Source organism: Bos grunniens, chromosome 19 (assembly GCF_055505025.1).
Source record: "Bos grunniens cultivar Pamir isolate PY7600 chromosome 19, Bosgru_T2T1.0, whole genome shotgun sequence".
NCBI lineage: Eukaryota > Metazoa > Chordata > Mammalia > Artiodactyla > Bovidae > Bos > Bos grunniens.
In genome coordinates this window covers 50,659,141-50,677,431 of record NC_141183.1, presented here as the reverse complement: position 1 = coordinate 50,677,431, position 18,291 = coordinate 50,659,141, and the positions used below count along the sequence as shown (strand labels likewise).

Below are 18,291 nucleotides of genomic sequence, written 5' to 3'. Positions count from 1 at the left end.
CTTTGGCCGATCTTTTTGATTGACCTGGTTCACAGTCCATCTTTGATGTAGCTCAGTACCCTCCCATGTGTACACAAGCATCTTAGCCCAGATGGATTCTACCGCAAAGGACTATGGGTAGAGTATCCCTTGACGTCACTCTGCTTTGACCTCCAAGGAGCCTTTCTGCAATTATGTGGTCGAGGAGGTCTCCTGACTTGCAGAATGAGAGATGTGGTCTGGGGAGGGCCCAGCTTCCTGCCTTGATTGTCCTGCTCTTCTTGTCTTGGAGATTCGGTCCACAGGGAATGAATCCACAGTCACTTTACCCCAGGGGGGGCCCATCTACCTCCCACCTCACCTGCACCAACTGACCAGGCCCTGGCCCTGGCCCCAGGGGCCCTCTTCACCCAGTAAAGCCCGTTTTTGGCCTCTTCCTCTCGTCTCACGTTCCTCCAAAATCCACTCTCAAAATCTATCTCACGCTCTTCCAAAACTCCAGCCCTGCCCTGGGACCCCTCAACCCCTGGTTCCCGGGGCCTGGCCTGACTTGGGACCTGCCTCTCGGGTCCCAGAAAAGACCTTATTTCTTTCTCCCTGTTTTGTGGACTGTCCTCTCCACACCTGCTACCTCCTAGTCTTACTCCCTCCTTGGATTCCAGGAAGAGAAAAAACCATTAGAAACTGTGGGGGGAGGGGAGCCTTTATTGACAGCTCAAGGGCCAAAGACCCTGGGGTTCATGTGTGACCCCTCAGCTCCTGGACACTGCAGCAGGCTCCTGACTGCCCCCACCCCTCCCCTGCACCCGACACACTGGGCCTCTCCCCTGCCCGTTCTCCGCTCTCTCTCCCCTCCCCTCCCTCCACTCCGGGCATGAATATTGCTGGCTTCCAGATGCCCCCCCACCCCGCCCCCTTCAAGTCCTCCAGTGGGCACCCCTACCGCTGAGGTCTTCCCTGACTACCTTCCCTTCCTGGTTCAGCTGTCTCGCAGCAGTGTGTCTCTTTTATTTATAGTGTCTCCAGCGAGACTGTGAACTCCAGGACGACAAGCATTTCTGTTTTATTCCGTGCCATAACCCCAGTGCCTAGAACATAGATGCGCAAGAAATATTGAGGCAAAGCAATGAACCCCACCACCCACCCTGGACAGGCTGTGTGCACACACTCTGCCCCTAGTACAGGGCGGAAAGGGCAGGCTGGGTCTCAGCTGCCTCTGCTGGGGGCTCACTGGGCGTCTTTCACCAGCCTCCTCTCCTTTCGGGGCCTGTGTGTGTGTGTGTGTGTGTGTGCGCGCACACACGCGCTTAGTCGCTCAGTAGTGTCCAATTCTTTGAGACCCCCACGGACTACAGCCCGCCAGGCTCCTCTGTCCACAGGATTCTCCAGGTAAGAATACTGGAGTGGGTTGTCCATTTCCTTCTCCAGGGGATCTTCCTCACCCATGGATCGAACCCAGGTCTCCTGCATTGCAGGCAGATTCTTTATCAGCTAATTCACCAGGGAAGCCTTTCTGGGCCTCTGTTTCCTCCCTTATATAACGAAAGGGAGGAACTTCTCCAGCTGTCACTGTGTAGGAACTCTGAGGTCCCTTCTCCATTTCTCCAAGGGGGGTGTCATCGATAGGGAATTCACAAAGGTGGGAGGGGTGCCTAGTGGTCCCTGCTCAGAATAAGTCTCCAGGCCCGAGGCCCTTATCCTGGCACCCTAGGATGGGTTGAGGAGAGAAAGACAGCAGTAGTTGTGGGAACTAAAATCAGGCTTTCCTGGCCATCCAGTGGTTAAGAATCAGCCTTCTAATGCAGGGGACATGGGTTCGACCCGTGGCTGGGGAACTAAGATCCCACTTGCCTTGGGGCAACTAAGACCATCTGCCACCACCACTGCGCCCAAAAGGAGAGATCCCAAGAGACACAACTAAGACCCAACACAGCAAAAAAAAAAAAAGGAAAAAAACTGCACAGATTTGGGAACGTTTTTTCCAAAAATAGATCCATATTTTAATCACCATCGAAGTCCAATCTGAGAAGCCTGAGGGACAGAGGCCAAGCCCTCTTAAGGGCTGAGACCAGAGGTCAAGTGTCCAGGAGGGAAGGGTCACCGGAGGAAGCCCACTGTCAAGCAGGCGAGCACGGGGGCCAACAGGGTGGGCAGTGGCTGGGCCAGCAGCAGTCCCGGGGCCCCGGACCTGAAAACCTGGCGCTGGCCCAGGCTCTGCACGGGCCTGACGTTGTCCGTCATATTCACTTTCTGCTGGTCGTCATAGAACAGCTTCTGGGAGAAGGCCAAGATCTGTGGGGGGGACAGGGCTCGTCAGGGCGGGTAGGCCCTGCTCAGTGTGTGGCTCAGAGGAAAAGAATGAGGGATGCAGGCCCTTGGCGTCTGGGGCTGCGGGCGCTGGGGGGGAGCTCGGCTTCCTAAGCTTTCGGTTTGGAGAGTGCATGGTTCCTCTTCCCACCATCGTATTATCAGAGAAGAGTGCTTCTCAAGCTCGAGCTGGCATCAGCCTCACCTGGGGGCTTGTCAGGCCGCCCTGCGCCCGCGCCCCCGCCCCTGGGACGGCTGGTTTCTGGGAGCCGGGCAGGGGATACTGCACCCTTGTGTGGGCCCTGTGTACCTGGTCCCTGTGGAGCTGTATTGGCTTCTGGAACACGGTCCAGACCACCTTCTCGTCGCAGGTCGGTGTGGTGAGCGAGCCCAGGTAGCGGAAGTAGTGCCTCAGACTCTCCTCCTCGGGGAGCAGGTCGAAGAGGCTGACGCCTTCTTTCATTGTGGTGTTCATATCTGCGGGGACAGAGGTCACTCCCTCACACACCTCACTCAGAGCTCAGGCCCCCACCATGCAGACCTTCCTTTAAAATATATATATATATATGTATTTATCTATTTGGCTGTGCTGGGTCTTAGTTGCGGCCCTTGGGGTCTTTAGTTGCAGCATGCAGAATCTGGTTCCCTGACCCGGAATTGAACCCAGGCCCCCTGCACTGGGAGCACGGTCTTAGCCACCGGGCCACCAGGGAAGTCCCTGGACCCTCTTCCTAGGACAAAGTCTCCACCCCCATCCCCTCTGCTCCTGTGACCCCCACCTCCCAGTCCCTGCCATCCTGACTCACTGGGTCTGGGGATGTCAGACAGCGCCTCCACCAGGGGCTGGAAGTTCACATTCTTGGATCCGTCCTGGAATGGGAGGGAAGGGGGCTTAAGAGAGGCTTGTGGGGAAGCGGGGTTGGGAGTGGGGTGACCACCAGTTCATTCTCCCAGTCTGGAGTGGGGGTGGGTGGGTAGGCAGTTTCTAGGACCCTGAGAGGCTCTGGGCTCCCCACATGGGGGTACACAAATCACTGAGTAACAGAGGGGACTTCCGAGCCTCCCCAGCCCCCTCCTGCCTTGCTGGGATCCCGGGCGCCTGAATCCTAGGAACCAGCCCCTCCGACCCTGGGGTGGCGGCCCACCTCCACCATGAAGGCCAGCACCGCGATCTCATCTTCGGCGAACTGGTTCTGGCTCGCGTTCCTGGATAGCCCCTTCTCGTGCACTATGTGCATCTGGTCAGGGGTGAGTGGGATGGAGAGAGAGCCGGTCAGAGCGTGGACCGCCCTCCTCGCCCAAAGCAAGCATACCCAGGGCCCAGCCAAGGCGCCGACCCCAGGGGAAGAGGTCCCTCACCTCCATGGCAAAGCGCTCCCCATCGAAGCTGTGCTCTGAGCCCCGATCCATCGCCCTGGACCAGTGCAGGTGCAGCTGCGTGGCTCGGTACCGGGTGCTCAGTCCTCCTCCAGCGATCGAGGGCTTATCCTCCAGCAACACCATCACTGAAGGGCACAGGAGGGCGCAGGGTCCTCGCACCCACCTCCTAGCCTCTCCCAGCCCCCGTCCCAGCTCCCCCCAGGCAGGACCTTCTCTCCTATCTCCCTCCCATCCTGGGCTGCGGTCCTGAAGGGACAGGGCGAGTGGCACAGCCTGGCCCTTCCCCTGGCGCCTCACTGCCCGCCTCTCCCTCTGCACGCCCCCCACCGCCCGCCTAACACGTGGCTCAGCCTGGTCCCACCCCTCCATGCGTGGCGCCCCAGTGTTTTCAAGGCAGCGTCCAAATTCCCCAGCCTGGCTGGCTGACCCTGGGCTGGCTCTGTCCTGCACGCACACGGGGCTACACGCAGCCCCTTGAACATCCCAACTGTTGCACGCCCCCGTGCCTTTGCACACACTCTTCCTTCTTCCTAGAACCTGTCTCCGCCCCACCCCAAACTGCTTTGATTGAAAATACCACTAGAGCGTCCCCTCCTTTCCCAGGCCCACCCTGCTCTCCCTCTCTACCCCTGCCCTCCACGCAGGGCTTGTCGGCCCCTCCCCTGGCAAAGGTGCACCTCCCAGGAGGAGCCCAACCCTCCAGTCCTCAGGTAATGTGGGTCCCAAGACCAGGTGCCCCTGCTGCCTTGCCTGGGGTCTTCACCTCGCACGCCCGATACCCACCTGTATGCCCGTTGTTTTGCACGACCCACTGGTGCTTCATGTTGTAGCCAGAAAAGGAAAAGCGCCCCAGGTTTGGGTCCAGCTGAGTCTTGGCTGTGACGATGTTGACGGGGGACTGGCGGTTGTTCTGGCAGCTGCCTTCCCACTCGTCTGGCTCTGAGCAGGGAGGGAGGCTAGGCTGGGAATCAGGGGCGCCTGGCACAAGGGTATGGGGCCCTCTGCCCCATTCAGGTCCACCCAGGTTCAGCAAGGTCCTCCTCTGGAGGCCAGCAGACTGGGCTGGGGGATGCCCAGCATAGAACTCCGCCCTCTCCCTCCTTCCTCCTCAACGTGCACACGAGTGCGCACGCGCGCGCGCGCGCGCGCACACACACACACACACACACACACACACACACACACACACACAGAGTCAGCGAGGCGTAATGTGAGGCAGGGTGGGACTAGGCTGTGAGCTCTGGGGTACAGGACCACCTCGGATGCTCAGCTGTGAAAGGAGAATGCTGGTGATACCTGCTTCCTGGGGGTTCTGAAGTTCAAAGGAGCTGGGTGGCAGAGTGAAGGGAAGCCGTGAAGTCCCCTGGAAGGGCCACTTGCGAAACGACCCCAAGACCTGACACTGAGCCTTGTCCAGACACTGGGGGGCAGGACGGAGCCCCCACCCCACACCCCGGGGAGACGGGCTCCGTGAGTCTGGACCTCTGACACTGGGGGCAGGGCGGGGGCGGGGAGTGCTGTCAGGCCAGCAGAGGAGGCAGCAAAGTGTGTTCTTTGATGCTGCTGCTGCTTTATTTCAGAAGACGGAGGGCTGACTTCTTGGGTGACAGAGGTGATGACAGGAGGTACCAGGAAAAAGTCCAGGTCACTCTAAATCCCGTTTCCTGAGCACCAGGAGTGTGTGTGTGTGTGTGTGTGAAGCTGATATCTGCCTGCAGCCACCACCACCCTCATCCTTCCCACCGTCCCTGGGTCTCCATTTCTGCCTGGACGGTCCCTACCCCAAGACTCGCCGCACTTACCCAAGCAGGTGTAGTTGGAGGGCTTGACTTGAATCTGGTAGCACCAGTGTGACGCTGAAAGGGAGAGGAAGGACGTGAGGCCTGAGCAGACGCGTGTCAGTGCGGCTGCGTGCACCCATCTCTGTGAGTGCCGGCGAACTGTGTGCACACGGATAACTCTGTGTGTGTGTGTGTGTTTATGTGGTGAGTCAGAGGCTGGGAACATCCCTGCAGTCAGAGCCCAGCTTGGCATGGGATGGAGCTGAGGTCCTGTCCTGGGGGACAGAGGGCCCAGGAGGAGGAGACTTAAGAAGAAAAGGTAGGGATGGAGAAGGAGGCGGCTGAAGCAGCCAGGCTCCGGGTGTCCCTGACGCACAGCTGGTCCCCTGGGCCTCTTGCCCGGGAGACACTGGCCCCTCCAAAGCTGGTCAGCTCTCCCCAGGGGCCAAGATCACTGTTGTTCATCAGCCACCCCCAACTAGACTTGGAGGAGAGGCTCTGGGGAAAGGGGAAGAGGAAGATTAGGGCTGGGCACCCCCCTCTCCTAGGACAACAGCCGCGTTCAGCCTGGTTGCTTTCCCAGAGCTGATGGGTGATGGGGGAGACTAGGCTAGCCCCTCCCCAGAACACGCCCCCTTTACCTAGGCCTTCTCCCCTGTCCCACCACCTCAGTCCTGCTGAGGGTCCTGACCTTGCCTTCCCATCCCCCACTCTGCCTACAGCAGACACAGCATCGCCCTCAAAAAATGCTGTGTCAGGGATGTAGCCTTAATGAAAGATTGGCAGGAGGACAAGCTGCGCAGGGAGACCCTCTCCTCTGAGACTTCTGCTCAGTGTTTCTGTAAACCTGAAACTGTCTAAAATCAGCCTACTGATTAAAAAAAAGGCTGGGCCAGCAGAGTGGACGAAGCATTTGATCATAGCTGGAATTCTTAGGCGGGCCACTTATGAAAGGTGGGTTTAGTGATGTCACTTAATCTCTCTGAGCCTTAGTTTAGCCAAGTGTAAAATGGAACTAATACCACCCACAGGGCTAACACCATCCACTCAGAGGATGGGAGGGAGGGTTAATGAGAGAGAGTGTTCCAGGCAGCCTGGAATTTAGTCAAGTCCTTCCCTTTCCCTTGCCTCCCTCCCTCCCTCCCTCCCTGCCCCCTCCTGTCGGGGCACAGATGGCCAAAGTTAAGGAGGGGCTGAGAGGAGAGAAATGAAGTGAGCTGGAAAGAACTCAGGGATGAGGAAATTCCTAAGAAAAGCACAGCTTCTCCAGCTCAGCCTGAGCTAAGGCCTCTAAGCACGTCCATCCCCACCCAACCCAACCTCCTCTGGGGTCCCTGCCATGAACATGAGATGGGGAAGGGGCAGGCTCTCAGAGGGAGGTGGGAGGGAGGCCAGTAGAGTGAGCATCTAGAGGACCCTGGCCCCCCACCCTCCCCCATTCCCCACCCCCACCCCCCATCCCTGGGAGCCACCCTGGGTTTCCCAGTCTCCAAGTTCTGGAACAAACGCTTCCCCTACTTTGCTGGCACAGCCTCTTTCAGCAAAGGAGTGTCCCTGCAGTGTCTTCCCAGGCCAGTCCATCCCCTGCCTGGGACAGGGCTCTGCTGCGCCCTGTCTCTGCATCTGGGCAAGCCCCATGAGGGGCAGCAAAGGGTAGCGGCCGCTTCCCGTCCAGGCCCCTCTCTGCGCATGGGCAGAGGTGCAGTGCTGGAGCCTGTCACCTGGCCTCCAGTCCTGCTCTGAGTCTTGCTTCTTCTCTGCAGCAGACTTCCCTAACTCTTCTGAGCCCACTAGCGTCCTTCCTTCCCGAGGCAAGAGGAGCTGCCACGGATCTCCCAGATCCGGTGTCCTCAGACACACTGGATGGGGGTTCAGCTGCTCCCTGTGTCTCCACCTCTCAGAGGTAGCACAAGGGGCTACTGGAGTTGAGCCGGTCCTTCCCTGTAACTGAAGCCCGGCGGGAAAGGGTGTTTCAGGGCAAGCCTGACCTGAGCCAGGCTCCTCAGGACCCAGTTCTAGCAGGTGGAACCCCCATCACCTCCCCAGAGCCCATCTGGTCCAGCCTGAGCTTTTCTTAGGAATTTGGTCTTCCTGCCTTCTGGCTGCAGCTACTGGGATTATAATGGTGACCTCTGATCCAGCGTCTTAATCACAGAGACTTTTGACCTGCTTGGTTGAGTGCCCTTGTAACTACACTCTTCAGGAAGCCAAAGCCAGAAAAAATGTGATGTTGATGAGGCCAAGGCCAGGGTCAGGTCTGTATCCAAAGGCTGAAGGTAGGGGCTGGTTTTTAGGCAAGAGATGGCAGGCTCAAACCAGCTCAGGTTCTGTGCTGGCTCATGAGCAGGCAGCCCTTGTAGATGACTTTCAGCCCGCAGTCTCAGGCCACTTCCCAGGGGGCCGGGGAAGGAGAGGAGCTACTCGAAGGTCTTGGCTCCAAGCTCTGGGTTCTGCCCAGTCCCTCTGCCCTGACCAGGGACGGAGTGAGGGAACGGCCATTGCCAGTCACTCAGCTCCGGCCCCCCACCCTTGACTTACCCATCCCTCCAGCCCCCTGCTTTAGAGATGACTGAAGATGTTCCCTCCGGTGGACCTTGCTCACACCGCCCTCCAACTCCAGGGGGAGGGAGGGATCTTGAAAACCAGCTCAGCAAAACCCAAATATGCCCCGGGCAAAGTCTCAGTAGCTTCTGGCCAGGTCTGGGGCTCTACAGGGGCCTGTGACCCTCTCTGCTCCTCTCTCCAGGGCAGCAGATACCCTGGGAACTTCAGTGTGCCGCCTGGTCACCCTGCAGCCTCAAGCTCCCTAGGAGATGAAGCGAGGGACAGCGCTTGGCATCTCCCAGTCAGAAAGCCCCAGCACTTCTGGGGCGCACAGCTTGTTATGAGGGGGTGGCTGAGAGAGGCTCCTGGCTTGCTGGGCCCAGGCCAGTGGTGGAGCAGTCAGAGCCATGTGGCTGCAGAGCGCCTGCCATGTGCCACACTAGCACTTACACCCACTGCCTTACTCGAATCCTTAGTACGGTACCTGAAGTCAGAATTACTTTCTGTTTTGTAAGTGAGGAAACTGACTTACCCAAGGAGGAAGCTGACTTACCAAGGAGGAAAGTGACTTACCCAAGGCCATGCAGCTACCCGGCAGCCACATTAATTGCAAAGTCGTTTCTCTTTCTATAAGCCCAGCAGCTTAGGAAGCTTTCAAACCTCCAGCCCTATATACAAAAATGTTCACATCCTGCCTTCTCGCTCAGGATGCCTCTCACGTCCCCACCATGGGCCAGCTAAGTCTCTCCTGAAAGAGGCACCCACACCCTCTTTCTCTGCTACTGGGGGGGAACCCTCAACCCTTGACTCACTTCCAGGGAGGAGCATCTAGCTTTAGAGAGGAGATGCGGCCAGGTGGACCCCAAGGACCATCCGAGGGGTAGCCGAGAAGGGGAATGGCAGATAGGGGTCTCCTTCCAAGAAGATGGTTCCTCTTGGGGTGTGGAGAAGATGCCAGATCAGATTGGATCCCCGTGCCCAGACGCCAGAGGCGCCTTCAGCTCCTTATCAAATATTAACACCCCTCTCCTGCCACCTCCCACCTAGGCGAATAATTAAGGGCTCAGCCTCACCATTAATCTTTAAACGAAAATCACCCTGGCCGGAAAGACCGGCTTGGCCGGGACCTCGGGTCTCCGGATGCCCCCGGCCAGGCTCCATACACAGCGCTGGAGGTAAAAGGTGCTGGCAGCCTCCCGGGGGCAAGGAATCAGGGCGGAAAGCGGCGATGCCAGGGCCCCACCGCACCCAGTTCGTTGCCCCTGGTCGGAGCCGGGGGTAGCCACCAAGCACTGAGCCCCCGCGGGACGGAGAGCGACCCACGACAGACCGAGGAGCGCGAACAAGGGCGTGACACGCTAGAAAGGGTGAGAAAGCGGAGGCGCGCGCGGGGCCGCTCAGGGGAGCATCCTTGCCCGCAGCCCGCACGGCTCCTGGAGGAGGACCGCGGGCCCCGAGCCCCTTCGCTGGTTCCCCGGCGCCCGCCCCGCCCGGCCGCACGCGCCGCCGCATCTCGGGCGGGCGCAGCCTGGGCGCGGGGCCGGAGCTCCGAGGGACCACTGAGGGGCCACCGAGGGGTCCCCGGGCCGAAGCCCTCGTTCACCTGCACGGGCCTGGGGCGGGGCGGCGGCGAGGACCAGGAGCGCCAGCAGCAGCCGCATCCTGCGTGGGAGCCGAGCCGGGGGTCGCGCACCGAGGAGGTCGCCGCGGGTGCCGTGGTCATGCCGACCCAGGTTTTATAGCAGAGCCGCAACGGGAGGGAGCCCCGACAGCAGGACGCGGGTAGCGGCTCCTCCCCCTGGCGGAGCCTCCCCTCCCCTGGCTCTCCTGATCTGAGCGCCTCCGTTCCCCGACTAGCGCTCCCGCCCCGCCCGGGGTCACCTTTCCACCAGTGCGCGGGGCCCCCTCCCCTACCTTCATCGGAGGCTGCGCCCTCCGCCCGGCTCCTCCCCATCCCACACCTGCTCTCCTGTTGGGGACTGGGAGAGCGATGTCGCAAGGTACCTGGGCCACACAAGGGTGGGACCCCAGATTCCTGCCTTGGATCATGTTGGCGTGGACCCCTGCGCCGCCCTCTCGCCTCGGGAGCAGCCAGCGTGAGGGCTTGGACCCGGCCAGAGTTAGGGGCTGGGGGAAAGAAGCTAACCTTCGGAGGGGTAGCGGAGTTGAGGGATGTGCGATGCTGTTTCTCGAATCCGGTGTTCCCCGAAAGCGGGGCTTGCTTCTCTCTCTCCGGGAGTGACCGCCGATTCCCTGGGTCTTATCTCATTTTCAGCATCTCTCCCAGGCTGCTCCGCACTTAATTTCTAAGCAACCCAAAGACTGTTCTTCTAACAGAATGAGGAGGCCTGTGAATTGCTGTGCGAGGGTGTATGTGATGTCCAGCGCTGGGGATGTTGGGGCGCAGAACTGAGAAATGGATTGCCAAGGGGCTCACTGAGAGAGGAACTGATGAGATCAGAGGGGAGGGGTTGGTCCTCTTGAGACACCACCGCCCCCTGCCCAACTCCCACCCAGACCCCTGAGATGAGATGGGAAGAGAAGAGACTGGGGTCTGAATGGACCTCTCCTTATCTCATCTTTCAGAATCTTCAGAGCAGTTTAAGGATAGGAGACTTCCCTTGGAGGAGGCTCTAGCATTTGGGGAAACCGGGCTGGGCCCTCCCTAAAAAGGAAGCTGCCTCTGGTCCCAGGAGGGCCGCTCCCTCTCCTGGATTTGGCCCGGAGCTGCAGGAGACCCCTTCATGGCTCTGGGTACTGTGTGTCCCACATGGGGTGGGGGCGTCTGTGAGAGTTTCAGAAGCTCACTCGGACTTGGGTGGGGAATGTGGACTTGGGTGGGCCTGGGCCCCCTACATCAACAGGAAGCCCCGGTTTTCTGGTCAAGTCGCTTCCCCATCCGCTGCCAACCTCTCAGCCCCCACCGGCCTTTGAACCTAGGCGAGAGACCTCTGAAGAGGGATCGCCTCCCCCAGAATGATCCAGGCAAAGGGGCTTCCTCCCTGGTCTGAGTCCTGGTTCACTCCCCCGACCTGCTGGCCCAGGATCACACAGCCTCCCAGAGCAGCTTTGATCCTCAGAGAGGGGAGGGGAGAATACACACCAGGTGTAGGGCCCTATTGTCTGCACTGTCTTAGAATCTATTTACCAGCCTGGGGCTAGTGATTAAATCACCAGTGGGGGGGGAAGTGATTTAATCACAATTCAGGAGAAGATTCCACACCCTGGGGGTCTTCTCTGGGAAGCGGATCTGTGGTCACAAGGCAGTAAAAATCTCTCTTTTAGGACTGAGGAATGGAGCGAGGAGAAAGCCTATTCCAAAGAATGAAGTCTACTTCAGGGGTCCCTGTAACCCCAAGCCAGCCCCTCTTACAGGCAGGGAAGAGACTTGGAAGCCTTCCATGAGGTTAAGAGGCTATTGACAAGTGACTTTAGGTTAGTGCTCAGCTGTTTCTGACTCTATAGCCCCATGGACTATAGCCCGCCAGGCTCCTCTGTCCATGGGATTGTCCAGGCAAAAGAGTACTGGAGTAGGTTGCCACTTCCTACTTCCAGGGGGTCTTTCCGACCCAGGGATGGAAGCCTTGTCTCCTGTGTCTCCTGCATTGGCAGGCGAATTTTGTACCACTAAACACCACCTGGGAAGCCCCTGGTGGCTTTAGAGGCACTTCAAAGTCCCTTTGGGAAGAGGAAGCTGATTTCAAAGTACTCCTGCTCCCCTCCAGTCAGGGCTCCCCTTAGGACCATTGAGCTGAGGGAGGAGAACCACGCCCCTGGGGGGGGGTGCCCTCTGAGGCATGAGGTGGTGAGGGGGGAGGATGTTAAGGATGGGCATTTCCTCAAGGCTGCATCTTCAGTCACTGGCACCACCACCCAGACTACACCATCTGTGACGCAGGAACTCAAGGAGGTGGGGGATGGCTCCTGCTCTATCTATCATCTCTGACTCCAAGGTTACACAAAGCAGGTTACTTGTGTTGCCAAGGCCACCCAGCCTTATCTTCCAGCCTGGACCCCTGTCCTACCTGCCATAAACCCGTTAGCTGTCACTGTCTAGATCACCCTGGTCCTAGTTCCTTTGGAGGGGACAAGACCCCCCCCCCCCATTACAGCAGGAATCATAAGAGCAGGGATGGGCCCTAACACATCACAGTGACTTACAGGGCCCATAAAGCTGCCAGCCTCGGGCCCAGCAGTGCCAGCCCATCACAGCCTCCTTCCTCTTACTCCACATAGGATCCCTGAGTGTCCTTTGTTCAAGTCCCCAGTCTTCCTTTGACTCAGGGATGACCTTGGGCAACTTTCCTGCTCCTCTCTGATTGCAACTTCCTCATCTGTAACGTGGGAAGGATAATCCTGCCCTGCTGACCTCTGTCAATAAACAGTTATTAGGCCAGAGCCTGCCCAGCCCAGACTTTCACAACCAGCCTCCGGGGTGTAGCTGCTGGCACATTGAAGATGCAGGAATGAATCACAATTCTCATCCTTTGGGGGTTATCCTGCCACGGCCCTGTCTGGATCGGGAGGGAGGCATTGGGGAAACTATAGGGCTTTAAGGTCAGACAGCCCTGGATCACTCCTGGCCCCACCCACTTGCTCTGTGAGATCAGCTGAGCCGTGGTTTTCTTCATCTGTAAAATAAAAACCATATCCCCATCTTCCTCCTAGGTTCCCCATCATTCACTATGAGAATTCAGTGACTAAAGCCTGAGAAGGGCCAACCCAGCCCTGGGCACATTAGCACGAGTCACCGTGACCTCTAAGCAGAGGTCCTTTCACCTGGATTGAACGTGATCCTAAACAAGCATGGATGTAGCGTTGGGTGGCGAGAACACTGAGGTCGGCCCAGAGAGGGTCCTCGGCCACATCCCGGGTCCTCCTGGTCTCGCAAGACCTCGGGAGGGGTGGGGGAGGCTCAGGGGCAAGGAGGGAACCCCCAGCCTCGGGGACCCAAAAGAGGGAGATTTGGATTCAGCCTCTCCTACGACTCTGATGGGCCTCGGGTAGAGGCACAAGGGAGCAAGATGCTGCACTCCTGGTGTCCGTAGGTCAGAGGAGGACCTAGGATGTAGCCCTTAGTAGGAAATGACCAGGAGGCCTGTGATCAGGGGGTGAGATGGGCAAATGGATAAGGCAGGAGATTAGAACAGGCTTTGGAGCAACACTGCCCTGGATTCAACATCCCCGCCTCCCACTCGCCCTGCACTCCCTCAAGCTCAGTGTCCGGATCCAAAAAATGGGGATGAAAGCAGGGCCTCCCTTCCACGGGTGCAGTTAGGATTCAACTAGAGGATGCTGGGGAAAGGGCCTGGCAGAGGTTTAGGTGCTCAATAAACGTCGGCCATAAGCATAGCTATTACAGGTAACGGTAGCAGATGCCCATGAGGTTATGGGAGCCCATAGGAGGGCTACCTGGCCCAGCCAGTGGGAGCTGGTGGACGCTTCCTGGAGGAGATAAGACTCAAGCTGAGTTTTGATAAGACTCAAGCTGAGACACATCGGTGGGGCAAGAGGGAGAGACTGGAGAGTTATCTGGCACCACACAGGAGGACTTGTCTGTTGGGGTTAGGAAGTTGGACTGATCTTTCCTTTGATGAGGGATAGATATCAAGATCCTGACTTTATAGGCCAGGAAATATCCCAAGAGAGTCATTTGGTTGTAGAAAGCAACAGAGATGCTCAGCTACTTCTCTGAGTCATAGAAGAACTGAGGCTGAGAGAGGGCAGCGACGCAGGCTTGTTGCCCAGTCCCTGCCACTGCCCCTGAGAGGGTAACAAGCAGGAAGGCCAGGGGTCTCCAAAGGGAGGAAATAGGCTGCAAGTGTCAGACATTTTTATCTCTCTTAAGTGGCAGGAGGAAACAAACTAGCGATATTTTTTCCTTCTCTATACAAATTTAAAAGGAGATTTCTCTTAAAATACTGTGTTGCCATAATGACACCTGGTTTCACCTGAAGTTAACTATTCTCAAACCTTGAGTTAACCAATGCATTTTTCTTATGGAAATGTTTGTCTTAAGCTATGCTAATGTACTATGCATTTACCCCAGACTCTGTCTTCAAGTCGGTTCACCTAATGGCTCAGAACCTACTCGACAAACCAGTATGTTATACTCAGACATTGTTTCCTTAATCTATGTAAATGAAACTATTTGTATGGTAATCTGCCCTTCTACAAGATTCAAGTCAATCATTTTGTGGCCCGGGATAAATCATCTGGTGCCAAGATTATCCCAAAATGCATCTTATGGATGAGGGGCCTGGTGCCATTCTGAGTTTTAAGACATTCCTTTCTTTCATTAACAGAAGGCTAGTGAGAAGGCAATGGCACCCCACTCCAGTACTCTTGCCTGGAAAATCCCACGGATGGAGGAGCCTGGTGGGCTGCAGTCCATGGGGTCTCGAAGAGTCGGACACAACTGAGCGACTTCACTTTCACTTTTCACTTCCATGCATTGGGGAAGAAAATGGCAACCCACTCCAGTGTTCTTGCCTGGAGAATCCCAGGGACGGGGGAGCCTGGTGGGCTGCGGTCTACAGGGTCGCACAGAGTCAGACATGACTGAAGCGACTTAGCAGCAGCAGCAGCAGCAGTGACTATATAACATCCAGCTGAAGACTAGCAGGGGGTACTCTTTCTACCCCCTCCTGATGCCTATGTCAGAAGCTTTCTCTATCTCCTTTATATTTTAATAAAATTTATTTCACAAAAGCTCTGAGCGATCAAGCCTCGTCTCTGGCCCCAGATTGAATTCTTCTCCTCCGGAGGCCAAAAATCCTGGCGTCTTTTCGTGGGTCAGCAACAACTTTTCACTCCCACCCCAGCCCAGCCTACCCCTCACCACCCTCCCCCTCCTGCCGCCCCCAGCAACCCGGGCTCTTTCCATGCCATCTCATGCTCCCCAACACATTCCTCCCTGCCATTGGAACCCCTAGCCTCCATTTCCCCTTGCGTTTGGCCCCAGGCAGAGTCCCCTTCAATTAACAGATAATTCAGGGAAATGTTTGCAGAGATGTCAGCTTCTTGTCCTTGGCTATTGAGGTTAAAGACACATGCAAAGTGGGCACATGCAAAGTGGGTTCCACCACGCCTGAACCTGAACCTCTGCCTCGTTCAAACAGAGACAAGAAGGTGCCTATCCAGCCAGCATCTGTGGAAAGGAAGCTGCAGTCCCCCTCCCCTGGTCTCCACACTCAGCCAGTTTCTCTGGCCCGCAGAGGGAACCCGGGAGGGGAGCAGAGAGAGAGCTATCATGAGGACGGGAATACGGCCCTCTTTGGTAGAGAGCTTGGCGGAAACTTCTGCCCCTGAACATCTTGAAATAGTAGCAGCAAGAAGCATGGAACAATCCAGCAATGGAGATGCCATGTGTTCTGTCCGCCCCGCAGAGGCCTCAGGAAAGCTCCCCCAGGGCTGCCCCTCCCCTCTCAGCCAGGGAGCCAGGTCACACTGGCGAGAGGCTGGGCTCAGAGCCGCTTTGGATTTTCCCACATAGTATTCATATATATTCTGGTTTGTGGTGGAAAGACCACCAGAGAGGGTGATGAGGGTGGTACCAGACAGAGGGAAAAAGGAAGGGCCACGTAGGCAGCCTTGTGGACGAAAGGGCATCGTTAAGGCTATGCCAACATGAAGAGACAGCCTCTCTTAGGCGGATGTGTGTCTGTTAACTTCTTTTTCTCTGGTCATCCAGATAATACCTACTCATTGTAGAGTATTTGGAAAGAAGCAGGGGGAGAAAACTGCAGATAACCTTATCTCCCAGAGGTAACCATTTTACAATTTTAACGTGTTTCTGAGGGAAAGTATTTTAAAGAAAACAGTCATTCCCACCTTAATCTGTTTCATTTTTCCAACTCCCCTTTCCGTTTTTATCTGCAGGCAAAACCTCATGGACACAGTGAGCTATTCAGTATCCTTTTTTAGCTTTCACCGTGCAGTGTCAACATGCGTCCCTGTTACCTCACAGCCTCTGCAACTGTCGTTCTGTGGTTCCACAGTGTTCACAGCTTGCGTCATCAGTTTACTTTCCACTGTAAATAACACTGCTGAGAACATCTTCCCACTGGGACGGGAAGGGCCACAAGCTGAGGAAGAAAACCAGGGCTCCCAGGTCCTCTCCCTAGCTCCTCGCTCTGAAGGAGCACCACCAGCTTATGAAAATAGTTTGGAGATAGGGTTAGGGTCCAAGGGACCCCTAGAGGCCAGGTAAAGAATCTTAATCAGAAATTCTAACTCTTGGATTGCTGAAGTACCCGTCAGATAGGGAATTTGGGCGGGGGGCAGGGTGGTGCACACATCAGGGGGTAAGGAATGTGTTTCCGTGTAGATTTGCAAAGACAATGTGAGAAAAAATGCATGCCTTGTCGGGGCCCCTTCCTATGGGTGTGTTCACACAACAACAGCGCCCTCTGCTGTCCCTGCTCCCCCAACAGTTCTGTGCCCTTACAGTTTAGAAGGTCTTCCTCCTGTTTAACCATGGGTTAGTCTGTCTTTCCCTAGTGTTTCTTTTTCCGTTCTGGGGAACACGGTAAGATAGTGACAGTAAAATAATTTTCAAAGAGTTGAAAAACAGTTCTTGGTGGGCTGCCGTCTATGGGGTCTCACAGAGTCGGACACGACTGAAACGACTTAGCAGCAGCAGCAGTACCCTATACCTGATACTCAGATCTTTAGCTCTGATAAAAATAATTTAGCTGAGTAAATTTTAAAGACCTGTTTGGCTTTATTCAATGATTAATTTATTTTAAAATTTTAATTTATTTGTTTGGCTGTGCTGGGTCTTAGCTGAAGCATGCAGGATCTTTATTTGTGGCAGGCAAACTCTTAGTTGCAGCATATAGGATCTAGCTCCCTGAACCCAGGCCCCCTGCATTGGGAGTATGGAGTCATAGCCACCGAACCCCAGGAAGTCCCTCAATGATTATTAATTGCGCAGCATCCAATCTAGTAGATTTAATGGAGTTCCGAGGAGCTGTACAAAATACTAGACAAAACAACAACAAAACCAGACTGGTTATGGCAAGTTCACTTTCCTGTAGAGAATAGCAGGGGTTATTCAGAATGAGGCAGATTGCTTAACTACTTCTGGTCCTCTGAAGATCCAGCCCGAGCCCCTTCCTTCAGGAAGTGACTCCCTGGCTCTGGCTCCCGCTTGCCCGGAGAACGGATGAAGGTGTCAGAGCTGCAGACAGAAGCTGAAATGTAGCAAGGCTGCAAAGATAACTCACCTCCCACCTTTGATAAGGGCTACAGGTGGGTACCTGTGGAAGGGTCAGATCAATCTGCCCTGGCTCTTCCCTTATTATGGCAACAGAGGAAGGGGGCAGTGATTCTGCCTTAGTAAGTAACCCCAAACTTAACCTTGCAGGGTAAAGCTTATTAAATGACTCTCATGTGGGATGGGTAGGAGCAGTGCTGGCTTCAAGGGCATGGGACTTGCATAGTCGCACAGGGGCTGCACTTGATTTAATGTTCTGCTGTTGCCCTCTCGAAAAGCTTCGTTTTTGAACCAGGGGCTTCTGCGTTTCTATTTTGTAGCAGATCCGAGTTGGGGGCGGGCATGCGCAGTCTTCTCGCTGGCTCTCCACCCTCCCAGGATGCCCGGAAGCAGCCGGGCAACCGCGCCTCGGAGAGCCCGTGGACCAGCAGCAGCTTGTGGAGTCCTTGGCTGGCTCGGGTTCTGCTTTCTCGCAGGAAACCCTCACACTCGCTTGTCCCGGAGCGCCGTCGACTGTGTGCAGCGGCGCGTGACTCTGAGGCACTCGCCACTCGCACCCGAGCACGGCCACCCGGCTCAGCCTTCACCAGGAGGTAGTGCTGGGGTTTGCCGTAGGCTCGGATCGCCGGGAACACGCTGGACAGCACCTGCTCCGCAAACTTCTGCCTCCACTGTCTGTTTTCACACTGCGCCCGGGGCTGGTCATCAGAAGGTGCAGGAAGTTCCTGAGCTCCGGGCGGCCCTGCAGGGCCGTGCAGAGTCACAAGGGACGCGGAGGTGCGGCAGGACCCTCCCCGGGCTCGGCGGAGAGCGTGAGCTCCGCGTCCTGGCTGTTCACTGTGCCTCTGAGCCCTGGTTTCTGAATTTGCCCCATCTCAAAATTACTACCAGTGCGATCGCGTTTAGCTCTTTGGGCAGTCTCTCCATCTTTACCCTTAAAGGCAAAACCTCTGGACCGGAAGTTGCTGTACTCTACCTGGGGAGTCGCTGGCACCTTCCTTCTTGTTCGGACTTTGGAAACACGGGATGGGGGCACACACACGAGCTGGGGGTCACCCAGAGTCCAAGGAGGGCATATTC

At 56.5% G+C, this 18,291-nt stretch overlaps 1 protein-coding gene and 1 long non-coding RNA gene across 6 annotated transcripts; one reads left to right on the top strand and one right to left on the bottom strand.

Annotated features, from left to right (window-relative positions):
• Window positions 1-1,954: 1,954 nt before the first annotated feature.
• On the bottom strand, window positions 1,955-10,780 carry CA4 (carbonic anhydrase 4). Of its 5 annotated transcripts, none has more exons than XM_086360498.1 (8): window positions 10,138-10,780; window positions 5,469-5,522; window positions 4,450-4,605; window positions 3,646-3,791; window positions 3,432-3,524; window positions 3,093-3,156; window positions 2,597-2,763; window positions 1,955-2,271 (listed from the first exon to the last, which is right to left on the bottom strand). In XM_086360498.1, exons 3-8 carry the CDS (start codon window positions 4,487-4,489, stop codon window positions 2,077-2,079), a joined length of 705 nt encoding a protein of 234 aa, XP_086216624.1. In that variant the 5' UTR covers window positions 4,490-4,605; window positions 5,469-5,522; window positions 10,138-10,780; the 3' UTR covers window positions 1,955-2,076. The 5 variants fall into 5 exon arrangements, with proteins under 5 accessions (XP_086216624.1, XP_086216621.1, XP_086216620.1 ...); XM_086360495.1 differs by lacking the exon at window positions 10,138-10,780 and adding an exon at window positions 9,595-9,703; XM_086360494.1 differs by lacking the exon at window positions 10,138-10,780 and adding an exon at window positions 9,065-9,518.
• LOC147352627 (uncharacterized) lies at window positions 9,219-14,702 on the top strand. The gene is made up of 2 exons (XR_015148299.1): window positions 9,219-9,358; window positions 14,297-14,702. It is a non-coding gene; the product is annotated as an uncharacterized LOC147352627 (long non-coding RNA).
• The last annotated feature ends 3,589 nt before the right edge of the window (window positions 14,703-18,291 follow it).